At 41.9% G+C, this 13,200-nt stretch overlaps 1 protein-coding gene across 2 annotated transcripts; it reads right to left on the bottom strand.

Annotated features, from left to right (window-relative positions):
* Positions 1 to 394: 394 nt before the first annotated feature.
* LOC117547270 (leucine-rich repeat-containing protein 72) lies at positions 395 to 13,005 on the bottom strand. Of its 2 annotated transcripts, none has more exons than XM_034217858.1 (5): positions 12,900 to 13,005; positions 10,018 to 10,214; positions 9,254 to 9,357; positions 9,099 to 9,176; positions 395 to 758 (listed from the first exon to the last, which is right to left on the bottom strand). In XM_034217858.1, the coding sequence occupies exons 3-5, from the start codon at positions 9,346 to 9,348 to the stop codon at positions 578 to 580; spliced, it is 354 nt and encodes a 117-aa protein (XP_034073749.1). In that variant the 5' UTR covers positions 9,349 to 9,357; positions 10,018 to 10,214; positions 12,900 to 13,005; the 3' UTR covers positions 395 to 577. The 2 variants fall into 2 exon arrangements, with proteins under 2 accessions (XP_034073749.1, XP_034073748.1); XM_034217857.1 differs by having other exon boundaries at positions 9,254 to 9,436; positions 12,900 to 13,002.
* Positions 13,006 to 13,200: the final 195 nt, after the last annotated feature.

Here is a 13,200-nt window from a genome sequence, read left to right as displayed (position 1 = left end):
AACCATATTAATAAAAAGATAATAATAGTGTTCTTTGAAGTCAAAATCAGCCCAGAGAGATATTGCCACTTTCTGCTTAAAACGGCCCTTTTTGACTGGAAAATCATCAGAAATGGTTTCAGCAGCCACAATACCCACAAAACTACTCCAAAACGCTCCAAATCGAAAATCCACATTTAGGCCATTATGGTAATAATTGGTAATTGACGCAATTTATGCTAATTGTGCCAATTGCCCAACGTATGCACGTTAGCATGCAGCAGTTTCTATTTGCTGCTGGGGACCCTACTATACAGTACATCTCTAACATAAAATGTTGGGGTACTCCACATTTCCGGGTTCACTATGCTGTAACTAGACTATAAGGTGTGGAAAATGATTCACGACACGTGTGTTTAATATTTATATTTTTACTTTTATACCTCTTCTATATAGAACATGGTGCATGGATTTTAATATTTACCTCAGCATAAAAATCCTGTAGCTTTAAATATTTGTTGAAACTAGCAGATACAAAACATACAATGTGTAATATAACAAACATAAAATGGTTGATAAAAACACATGATATCCTATGTCATATGACAGTATTTGACTTTTTGAGCCTGTGTGTGTGTTTCCTTGACTCGTCCTTCCTCCTCCGGCTGCTGTGGCTCTGCTGCAGCCGGTACGTCCTCCTGGCCTGGACCCGCTCCTGTTCCAGGACCTCGGTGTCGTCCAGGAACTCCAGGCCGGGCAGCTGACTGACCACATACTGCCTGAGGGAGGAGGAGACAACAGGGGGGTAAATGTCTGCTATTTAGGTCAATCACAAGTTTAAAAATGAGCTCAGATTACAACAGCTTGACAGATAAAGAGCAGAACGTTCTGCTGCTACGGTTGTGATGTGATTACACTGTAGCATTATCCCTGGAGAGATTGAGGGATGATGTGTTTAAAAACCTATAATGTATTCTTAGTGTGCACATAACATCATGTCCATTACTTTGTTAAATTAGAGTGGACATTATACATTTTGAAATTGAAGATGACAGTGGCTAGTGCTGACGAACTGTTAACTTTAAGAACTGGTTAAAGGACTTCATAGACATGTCAGTAAGAGGGCTGGAAACGTCTTCAGTCCTCTCAGACCTGATTTATGGACCCTGCGACTTAAAGGCCCATTTAGAAAATAGTCATTCTAAATCACGGTGTCAGACATGATATTGATGGATTGTTGTTGCCCTGAGGAATTTTCTTCACAGTGATATGTTCCCCTCTGTTGGATCAATTTGTTGGTTTAATATTTTCTTGAACTGTATGTTACAGTATGTTGAAAGGGGGACACTATGGGAGATTGGGACTTTCTATAACTTGATTTCGTTCACACCGAAAACATATACAAATACCCATTTAGGAACTTATTTACACACTGTCTATTTGCGTCTCTACGATGTTGCTACATTTGGCGAACGTTAGCATTGGAGCACATTTCATTACATTCCAGAAAACGTTAATACTAAATCATGATTTCTTATTTATTTTCTTATTCTAAGTGTTCAAAGTTATCTGATGAGATTTATCAATGTGTTGCAAAATGTGTAGAATTTTAAAGTACATATATTTAAAAGCTATATTGTAAAAATGAGTTTAACGTAAGAATAATCAACTGGGGCAGATTCATTGTGATATCTATTAGCGTAAAGACTTTCCATATTCTCCTGAAGCTCAGCCTGTATTATACTCATGTTGTGCTGTAGTCTTACACTATATCTTATATTTGGCTTAAGTTGTAAATAAAACAACTGAGACTAAATGTCCAAGTTGATATCAGCTAGATATCTTTTCTTAGACTCCTCTAGCACACTTTTGACAAAACACATCTCTCTCACTGATTAACCACACGGGGGCGCTATAGAACATGTTGGCATGTGACACTTTGCAATGCTTTCTGCAGCAGTGCTCTATGTTTGATGGATCTTTTAAAATGAACATGTTCACTGGAGTTGTCTTCCAGCTCCAGAGAAACATCTGTACAGGGCTGGAAGAAGTACCCAGATCCTTTACTTGAGTAAAAGTACAAATACCATGGTCTTAAAATACTCCACTACAAGTAAAAATCAACATTTGAGACTTCAAAATGTAACTTCACATCAAAATATATTTAAAGTACTCATCCTGTTTTAATTAATGTAAGATCATTTCAGTATTGTAGTTTGTAAATGTGGACCAAATGTAGAAAATGCTGTGTAGATTAGTACTACAGTACTGATACCACATCAGCATTTCATGTGTTTTTATATGTACAAAGTTACCAGTAAAAAGTATGATATTCTCCTCTTGAAAGAAGTGGAGTGGAAGTATAAAGTAGCATTGCATGGAAATACTCAAGTAAAGTACAAATATGTCAAAAATTGTAATTAGATACAATACTTGAGTCCGGCAGTGGCTCAGTCAGTAGGGGTTTGGACTGTGAGAGGACGTGCGTGACTTTGGTCTCAATAGGAAAGAAGTGAATTGTTTGTTTTGTGGAACTCTTTTGTTTCGTCAAACTTATAGTTGTTTTTTTGTTGTTGTTCTGAGTACCCCCCAAACAGCCTTGCTGGCTGGGGGTTTCCCCCGACCTGTGTGTTTTTTCGATCGGATGGATAAACTGGCAAAGAAAACGGGAATGGATTTATCAACTGTGTCACGGATCACGGACATTGACACATTACAGCAGAGTGCGGAGAAGGACGGGACATCTGTGAATGAAAGAGGAAAGGACAATGTCAACGAAAATGCGAATGGACAAAATGAAAAAACAGAAGTAGGAAAACAAAAGGAGGTGAGAGAGGAGTTTGAGTTGATTGTGGAGGAGGAGAAATATAAAAAGGAGCTGACAGTTGTGGTGGCGGTGGAGAGTGGGAAAGCAGTGGTAACTGTTATGGATCTGCTAAAAGGAGTTAAGAAAGAATGTGGGATTGTGATGGGATGTCGGGTTAAAGGAGAGGGCTATATGAAGTGACAATGGCTGAAGAAAAAGGAAAAAATAAACTGTTGGATGGAATAAGAATCAATGGGGCTTTGGTGCGGGGCAGAGACTGCATGGCAAAAGAACTCACGGTGTCATTCCTAAATATACTTTCGTATATATTGGACACTACAATTAAAGGCAGATTGGCAATGTGGGGGGTTCTGCCTGTCTCGGCAATAAAGAGAAGAATGTGGCCCGGCACTGATGTGGTTGATGGGACGAGGTTTCTGAGAGTGGAATTCAATAAGGAAGTGCGGTCACTTCCTTACTCCACAAGGTTCGAGACTCTAGAGGGGCCGGAATACTTTAGGGTGATTCATGACAAGCAAGTACCGGTCTGCAGGATGTGCATAAGGCCAGGGCATTTATTCAAAGAATGGCCTGAGTTTAAATGCCATAAATGTGCCAAGCAGGGACACTATGCCCGGGACTGTGTGACTCGGGAGGAGGGGGCGAGCGGAGCCCGGGGGAGAGAAAGTGCCCAGGCGGAAAACACAGCGGAGAATGGAATGGAGGAAGAGGAGGGTGGAAGTCAGGAAGAGAGTGAAGAAAAGGATATACGTGATAAGGCTGGGAGCAGGATAAACGAGGAAGCTGTGGCTGCTGTCGCGGCGGTGTTTGTGGCGGCTGCTGCAAAGAGAGCGGCTGACGCGGCTGCCATGGATGGTGGAGGAGACGGAGGGAGGAAGAAGGGGAAAGCAGACGAAGGAAAGATGTGTAGTAGCAGAGCCAATACTGCTGCTGTTCCGGCTGCTGCGGATGATGGACAGAATGCGAGGAGTGGTGAAGGTTTGGTTGAGACTGAAGTAGAGGCTGTGGTGGATGTTATTCTGGGGGCAGAAAATGATACCGAGGCTGAAGAGGACGTTGAAGGTGAACCTGATCCTGAGGCTGGAGGAGGAGCTGTCGGTGGGAGGAGAGGAGGAGAAGGAGAAGGAGGCGGAGGACAGACGGCTGAGGGAATGGAGGTCAGCTCGGTTGTGTCGGACATGGAGGAGGGAGGAGACGACGAGGAGAACGAGTCTGAGGACGAGGAGGTGAAGATGACAGGACCCATAGAGGAGAAGATCTTTGGCGAGGCGAATGCTGGGTTAAAGAGCAGAGGGATGAGGAGAGAATCCAGCAGGCTAAATGCAAAGAGGAAAGCCGATAAGGAGAAAGCGGTGGAGAGAAGACGGGTGAAAGCGACAGGAGAAGTTGCAAAGTGTCCGGACAAAAAATAAATAGAAAGAAAACAATAATAACCTTAATAACACTTGTGATGGTGACAATTTCCTCTTTCAATGGAAATGGGCTGAGGTCCAAGGACAGGAGAGAGCAGGCCTTAATGATATGTGACTCAGACATTATTTGCTTGCAAGAGACACATTGGGATGAAAGGTGTGTGGAGGATGTAAGGGAAGAATGGATGGGAGAAATGTATGTAAATAATGGGAGTGTGGGTGCTAGAGGGGTGGCAATATTAATTAAAACAGGGATGGTAACGAATATAAGGAAAGTTAAGGATGATGGTGTTGGGAGAATGGTTGGGATAATGTTTGAATGTATGGGGGAAACATTTAATTTAGTAAACGTTTATGCACCGAATGAGACAAGGAGGAGGAGGGAGTTTTTTGAAGGGTTGAAGGATAAATGTGGGGGGAAATGTATGATTGTTGGTGATTTCAATGTGTGGTGTTCGAAGCTGGATGTGTCTGTGAATATGGGTTTTAATAGTGATTCATCACGTGGTGCACTCAAAACAATAATGGGGACAAATGGGCTGTTGGATGTGTGGAGGGAAAGGAATAGTAGGGAATGTGGGAGAATGTGAAAATTAAGTGGAACAGTATTGAATGTGATCATTTTGATTTTGTGTTGAGGCATAATAGGGTGTTTAACAACCTGATCATTAGTCATTTTGATGCAACTGTTGAGAGAGAGTGTGATGTGTGTAAGGATCAGGTTGAAACGTGTTTGCATGAGTTTGTTGAATGTAAAGAGCTTGTTGTTGTTTTTGGAAGGATGAAAGAGTTAATTGGTAGATGTTGGAATGAATGGTATGTGAGAGAAATGGAATGGAAGGAGCTGTGGCTGTTTGGTGTGATTGAGAAGAAGGATGAATGCAATGTGAATCTTTTAAATTATGTTCTGAGCCATGCAAGGCGTGCGGTCCAAATAAGGAGGAACATTGCCCATTTCGAGGGTAAAATGTCAGAGGTGTGGCATATAATGAAGAGGACAGTAAAAAGGGACATTAACCTTGTGCTAATACATGTGGAAAAGGACACATTTTGCGAGGATTTTGTGGATGGCAGCATGCTAGTTGAGATGGATGAGGAGGGAGCATTGTGCTTCAACTTTGAACGGAAAACTTAAGGCACACTACCTTTAAGCTAGTGGTATGAAATATTGAATGTGTGTATTATGAGCAATGCTTTATGTAGTTGTGATGAGATGTTAAATGTCTATTTTTGATAAGAAAACAGAAAAAAAAAAGTAGGGGTTTGGACTGTGAGCCGTAGGGTCGCCGGTTCAAGTCCCCGACCAGACCTAAAAAAGGAGTGTGGACTGCTTCTTGGAGAGGTCCCAGTTCACCTCTTGCCCTGCCGTGGTGACCTTAAGCAAGGCACCCTTCTCCCCTCACTCCCATTGCTCCCCGGGCACTGTGCAATAGCTGCCCACTGCTCCTAGTACTAGACTCCTGGTACTAGGATGGGTTAAAAGCAGAGAACAAATGTCACTGTGTGTGCTGTGTGCTCTGCATGCGTGACCATTAAAGAGGGTTTCATCCCTCCCAATATTATTATATTATAAAAAACATTATTATTATTGAGTACTGTAAATGTACGTCATTACTTTCAACAACTGCATCAGTTGTTTGGTTCTTAAAAACCTCATGTTGGATTAGATTGCATATTAGCAGGGTTATTACTCAGGAATTTAGAAACGAGAAGGTCATAAATCCCCCCTGAAAACTTCTCTCAAATGAGTATCACACTGCTTAGTTCTTAAGTTGGTTAATACATTTCATAAAGAGACATAGGCTTCCAAAGTGAAGGGCTCTCTCCACGTGCCTGATCTGGAGGAGAAACCCTGTCTTTAATTTTCCTATTTTTGGTTTCTGTTGCCATAAGAGATTTCAACTTCAAAACTTAGATTTAAAAAAGGAAGATTAGCCAATAAAACATACGTCCAAGCTGCTATAAAACCTGATTCCTGGAGTTTACAGGGGTAATTATTGCAAAGAGGCTCCAAAGTCAGATGAAATAGTTTGGCCATTAAAATGCTTTTTGATTCGATTTCTAGCGAGAAGTGTATATTGTACTTTTAGAATCTACGTCCAGTGGATGTGTAGGATCTATTGTTTGATAGATATTACGAAGATGATTTGAGGTCCCGCCACGTGTACTACGTCTTTACGCAGCGTCCATGTAAAAGTTGGCGTCAACTCTCACGGGGTGAAAACAGTATTTCAATCAACCTATTTGGTCGTAATAAGGGCCTGAACAATCGACCTATTTGGTCGTATGAGTTGGAGGACTTGTTGAATGTGTATTATTAAAAAAATTGCCACTTTGAATGAAGAGTACTTTTAGATCAGGAACTTAAGTATATTGCTGCTTATACTTTCATACCTTTACTTAAAGGTCTCCTATCATTCAAAATGCACTTTTTGATGTCTTTTATACATAAATATGTGTCCCCGGTGTTCGGAGGACCTGAACAACCACCGGCCGATCTCAAACCTTCCATTCCTCATTAAAATCTTGGAAAGAGCAGTTGCCGCACAACTGCAACACCACATGTCATACCATGAGCTCTATGAACCCCTTCAATCTGGCTTCAGACCCCACCACAGCACAGAGACTGCCTTCATTAAAATCACAAACGACCTCCTCATCACATCTGATTCTGGCCTCATCAGCATTCTCATCCTCCTGGACCTCTCTGCAGCCTTCGATACCATATCTCATACCATCCTCCTCAGCCGCCTGTCTGACTACCTTGGCCTCAGTGACACAGCTCTTGCCTGGTTCGAGTCCTACCTCTCTAACAGGAAACACTTTGTCACCATCAGTGACTGCAGCTCCCCTCCGGCCCCAGTCAACCAAGGTGTGCCTCAAGGCTCTGTGCTTGGACCCCTCCTTTTCACCATCTACATGCTCCCACTTGGTCAAATGCTGATGTGATTATGCTTCTTGCCACTGCACAAATGGCCTTCTGTATTTATATTTGAATTGTATGTTTTTTGTTTAATGTCCTTGTTTTATGTTGAAACTTGTTGTGTGCTGTGTTGGTCAGGACTCCCTGGAAGAAGAGATCTTGTATCTCAATGGGACATTCCTGGATAAATAAAGGATAAATAAAAAATAAATAAAAATAAATCATCCGCCAACATGGTCACAGCTTTCACTCTTATGCTGATGACACACAGCTCTATCTCTGCACCAAACCGTCCACTCAGCTCCCCCCTCAATCTCTTGTCAACTGCCTACAGGACATACAAAACTGGATGTCATCAAACATGCTCAGAATCAACAGCAATAAAACAGAGCTCATGGTTGTGGCTCCCAACCAAGGCGCAGCTCTAGAAGGTTGGAGACCTGCTTCTCTCCATTGACGGCTGCTCCATCTCCACGTCCACTGAAGTCCGCAACCTGGGAGTCATCCTGGACACCACCCTCTCTTTCCAGGCGCACATCAAATCTGTTACCAAATCCGCCTTCTACCATCTAAAAAACATTGCCAGACTCCGGCCTTCACTCTCGGACTCTGTGGCAGAAACACTTGTACACGCCTTCATCACATCCCGTCTGGATTACTGCAATGGAGTCCTGTCCGGGGTTCCCAGCAAAACCCTGGACAGGCTCAAGTACGTCCAGAACTCTGCCGCCAGGCTTCTCACCCGCACCAAGCCATGGCAACATATCACCCCCACCCTCATCCACCTACACTGGCTGCCGGTCAAGTCCCGGATTCAGTACAAAACACTCCTCCTCACGTACAAGTCCCTCCTTACCCTCGCCCCCCAGTACTTATCGGACCTCCTCCATCCCTACACCCCTTCTCGGAGTCTGCGGTCCTCAGACACGGGCCTGCTCTCCATCCCCCGCTCTCGCCTCCGAACATTTGGTGACAGGGTGTTCAGTGTTGCTGCCCCCACCCTCTGGAATGCACTTCCTGCCGAGATCCGTAATGCTGCCTCCCTGGACATCTTCAAATCATCATTAAAAACACATCTGTTCACCCTGGCCTTCGGGCCCTAGCCCTTTTTTGGTCCCCCGGCTTCCTTTATTTTTTGTTTGCCCTTTGATTGTCTGTTTGTTTTGTTTGTCCACCATGTACAGCGACCTTGGGTCCCTTGAAAGGCGCTATATAAATATAATTTATTGTTATTATTATTATTAAGGAGACTCACAAAGTGTCAGAAAATAAAACCCCCTCTATTTTCCTCCGTACCCAAATCTCTAAAAACGGGGGAACAACGGAGCTGATCCAGATTAGCTGCCGATATGACGTAATATCTGAAATGTGGACCCACGGCCCTATCACAAACGTCACTGTATCAGAAACAATGCGCAACGTTTTGGACGTAATATGGTCTGTGTTTACATTAGCAAGCATCGCTAACACTCAGAGCTAACCTGTACTGGAGAGAACTCGTGTAAAAAGCAGGAAATAAAAAAAGGAACTCACCTTGTGGTAAACCCGCGAGAGAGAAAGCATTTGAGCTCCATACTGTTTCAGAAATAATCCTTGATGTGGTTTGGAACATGATATGGCGTTTCATCACGGCAGCATTTAGCTCCCACCCCCTTTTTTTTTTTTCAAAGCTACGGACCCAGAATCAGCACTTTAGTAACAGGGCTGAAATAGAGGGGTATGAGGCATGCGATCTGTTTGGTATTTTGAGCAAAACATAGACATGTTTTATATATTTTATATATCTGAGACCCATAATATATGCCTAAAAACAGCATGAGAGGAAACCTTTAAGTATCATTTTGAATGCAGGACCTTTACTTGTAACAGTATTTCTACACTGTGGTATGTGTACTTTTACTAGAGTATAAGATGTAGGTACTTCTTACAACACTGGTAAAAAAGGGCCTATGCTCACCTGTAGTCTGTGTACTGGGTCAGACTTCCTCCATTGAAATAGCTCGGTGCTGCCTCGTTGTTCATCATGCTGAGGATCCTGTTGGAGAGAGATATGGAATCAGAATGCGGCGAGGAATGAAACCTCCCTGTATTGAAACAGGGCTCCAGGCTCACTTGATGTTGGGGAACTTCCTCCGGATTTCCTCCACGAACACGGGTAGGTTGTTGATGTTGTTCTTGTTGATGCACACAGTGGTGACGCTGGCCATGAAGGGGAACTTGATGTGGGAGGTGTAGTTGTTGCAGTTCAGGATCAGAGTGCTCAGCTTCTCCAGCTGCCCCAGCAGAGCCGGGTTCCAATACACACTGAATGAAGGACAACACACTCACACTGCGCAGGTTGCTACCGTTTAACACAGAGCTGAGCTTGGATGGAGAAAATGGATTACTGCAAAAACTAAAATTGAATGTTTTTTAAAGAATATATAAGCCACTGCAAGACATAGCTGGTAGTAGTTCCCACCAGCTATATCAGTTTGTTCTTACATGGCAAGATTTCATAAATGTGTCTTTAGCCATGGTAGCAGTGTGGCTTTCCATATAAAGTAGCTAGTAACTAAATAAGTGGAAACAATTGAGTAAATGTAGCCTCTAAATAAATGTAGTAAGGTAAAAGTATAGAGTAGCATAACATGAAAATACTCAAGTGAAGTACAAGTATCTCAAAATAAATAAAGTAATTGAGTAAATGTACCTAGTAATATTCCACTACTGTCTTGTGTAAAACTTGTTTTTCTACAAATGATTCCCAGTGAAGCATGGTTTCCTGTTAAGCAGAGCGGTGCAGTGACCATTGGTGAGGTCGCAGACAGAGGGGGAACAAAGGAACAGGGAGGGGTTCTCTGGTCTTACAGCCTCTGCTTGTTATAAAAGGATACTCATCCAGCAGGTTGTTGCTCAGGTCCAGCACCTCCAGGGTGTCTGTCTGTGGGAGGATGGCTTCATATGGGATCTCTGTCAGTGCCTGGTAAGCAAAGGAAAGCCACTGGAAGCTGGAGGGGCTGCTCTGGCTGAGGTGTTAGGATCCATGACAGAACCCTCAGCAGGGAACCCTCTCCAGTTCCTCTCCTTCTCGCTTTGATAGAGATTAGGAGAGTCAGATGATTATGTCATGATAAGACCTTGGTATAAACAACATAACAATGGATGTTAGTAGAGAGGAATGACTCACAGTCTGATGATACAGAAAGTGAAGATATGTTGGTTTGATTTCATTATTAGATGAGTAGAACAAATGACATATTTTAGTCTAAAGGCTTACAGCATGCTGCATTTAGAAATGCACTGTACAAAGGGTTAACATAACAATATTACAACATATTCAATGCACTCACACTACAATAACACAGACAGCATTTCATGTGTGCATTCAACACATGTGGAATTATCCACATTATCGTACTCCTTACAATATTAAAGGGCCCTAATCCTGCTGATGTCAGTGTATATCAGTAGTGTAGTGTCTCTACTTTAAAGAGTCCTCTCCTGCTGATGTTCAGGTGTATATCAGTATGTAGTTGTCTCTACTTTAAAGAGTCCTCTCCTGCTGATGTTCAGGTTGTATATCAGTATGTAGTGTCTCTACTTTAAAGAGTCCTCTCCTGCTGATGTGTCAGGTGCTATATCAGTATGTAGTGTCTCTACTTTAAAGAGTCCTCTCTGCTGATGTTCAGGTGTATATCAGCATGTGTAGTTCTCTACTTTAAAGAGTCCTCTTCCTGCTGATGTTCAGGTGTAATATCAGTATTAGTGTCGTCTCTACTTTAAGAGTTCTCTCCTGCTGATGTTCAGGTGTATATCAGTATGTAGTGTCTCTACTTTAAAGAGTCCTCTCCTGCTGATGTTCAGGTGTAATCAGTATGTAGTATCTCTACTTTAAGAGTCCTCTCCTGCTGATGTTCAGGTGTATATCAGTAAGTAGTGTCTCTACTTTAAAGAGTCCCTCTCCTGCTGATGTTCAGGTGTATATCAGTATGTAGTGTCTCTTCTTTAAAGAGTCCTCTCTGCTGATGTTCAGGTGTATATCAGTATGTAGTGTCTCTACTTTACAAGAGTTCCTCTCCTGCTGACGTTCAGGTGTATATCAGTATGTAGTGTCTCTACTTTAAAGAGTCCTCTCCTGCTGACGTTCATGTGTATATCAGTATGTAGTGTCTCTTCTTTAAGAGTCCTCTCCTGCTGACGTTCAGGTGTATATCAGTATGTAGTGTCTCTACTTTAAAGAGTCCTCTCTCTGCTGATGTTCAGGTGTATATCAGTATGTAGTGTCTCTACTTTAAAGAGTCCTCTCCTGCTGACGTTCAGGTGTATATCAGTATGTAGTGTCTCTACTTTAAAGAGTCCTCTCCTGCTGATGTTCCAGGTGTATATCAGTAGGTAGTTGTCTCTACTTAAAGAGTCCTCCCTCCTGCTGACGTTCAGGGTGTATATCAGTATGTAGTGTCTCTACTTTAAAGAGTCCTCTCCTGCTGATGTTCAGGTGTATATCAGTATGTAGTGTCTCTACTTTAAAGAGTCCTCTCCAGCTGATGTTCAGGTGTATATCAGTATGTAGTGTCTCTACTTTAAGAGTCCTCTCCTGCTGACGTTCAGTGTATATCAGTATGTAGTGTCTCTACTTTAAAGAGTCCTAAAGGGAAAGAGAATACACCGAAAAGCAAAATAGGGGTCATTTAAGAGATCAGTTAGAAACTATTGGGGGGATTGGCTTGTAAAGAAAATGTTAACATTATATTCCGATCTGAAAAAATACTTCTATAGTTATTTTTTTAAAACCGCTTCAGTAATGAAATTTGAAAACAAAATGTTTCTTAATTACATTTAATATATTACACATCACATTTACATAATACATGACATGATATATTATAGATGAGTCGTGGCTGTTTTTCTGAAATAAGAATGATACTATAAACATTTTGTGAAAATGCTTTTTTCCAACAGTAACATAGAATAAACTGTAGATACACAGCTGGATTTTGAGCTGTGTATTAGAAGACTGGAAGGGGGGGGAGACACCAAGCATTCGACGGAGCGTTGACCTCTTAAACTGCAGCCACAGGGTGTGCTACGTCACCTGAAGGCCTCTTTCATCTAAAATGTACTAAGGATTTTACTATGGAGTAAATGCTGGGACTGACATTTAGGTGAATATAAATTAAACTAGGGTTGCACTTTGTATAAAGTACAGAGGGTTCACATAACAATATTAAAACATAATCAATGCACTCACATACTATAACACAGCAAAAGATTTCCAAGCAAATAACTGCTGCATGGCATTCAAGAGATGTGGAACCAAGTTACAGCTTTCCTTAAACTATTAAAGGGCCCTTTCTACTCATTTTCAGGTTCATATTAGTATTTTGAGCTTCTTCTGTGACATGTCTCCATGCTTAAAAAGCTCTTCATTTTTCAATTCAGTCTAGTAAAAGTATAAATTATTTTAGTCACGGCCCCATGCCTTCGACACTGTAGAGTAAGTGAGCTTGCAACTATATTGTTCTTACCAGCAAACATAATGCATTCCATAAAAAGGTGGTGAATGCTAAAGGTTTCAAAGACTTTCCTCTAACTGGCGTACAAAATGCATCTGTTAGGAACACATTTTGATCAATTACTCAACCATAACATGTTTGCCATTATCATAAAATGCAAATATTTCAGTTTGTCCGGGTAGTCTGTAAAACACTAACGTTAAATCTATCCTCAGCATGCACATTCATCACGTATAAATCTGTTAAGTTGAAGCTTGACTTACCGAGCTGAAGAGGCTGTGTGTTTTGGCAGCATGCAACCCTCTGAGAAGCTGCTCAGAGGCACAGATAAAAGGCCCTCTTTCATACTGCCGTGGTAGATCACATGATGGGGATAATCACATTGCTGCTTGTGGTTCACAGGACCACGTCCACCAGCTCTAAAGAGCAATGTTGAATTCTCAAAAAGGAAAACCAGCTTTCAACCATGAAGACACGTCAACATTTAATATTGTTTCCACTGTACCTAATGATGGAAGAATTATCATAAACAATGACATACTGTTTAGACTGAAAAGAGCATGG

This window comes from Gymnodraco acuticeps, unplaced genomic scaffold (genome assembly GCF_902827175.1).
Source record: "Gymnodraco acuticeps unplaced genomic scaffold, fGymAcu1.1, whole genome shotgun sequence".
Taxonomy (NCBI): domain Eukaryota; kingdom Metazoa; phylum Chordata; class Actinopteri; order Perciformes; family Bathydraconidae; genus Gymnodraco; species Gymnodraco acuticeps.
The sequence above is the reverse complement of the archived record's forward strand: the minus strand, read 5'-3'. Positions and strand labels throughout refer to the sequence as shown.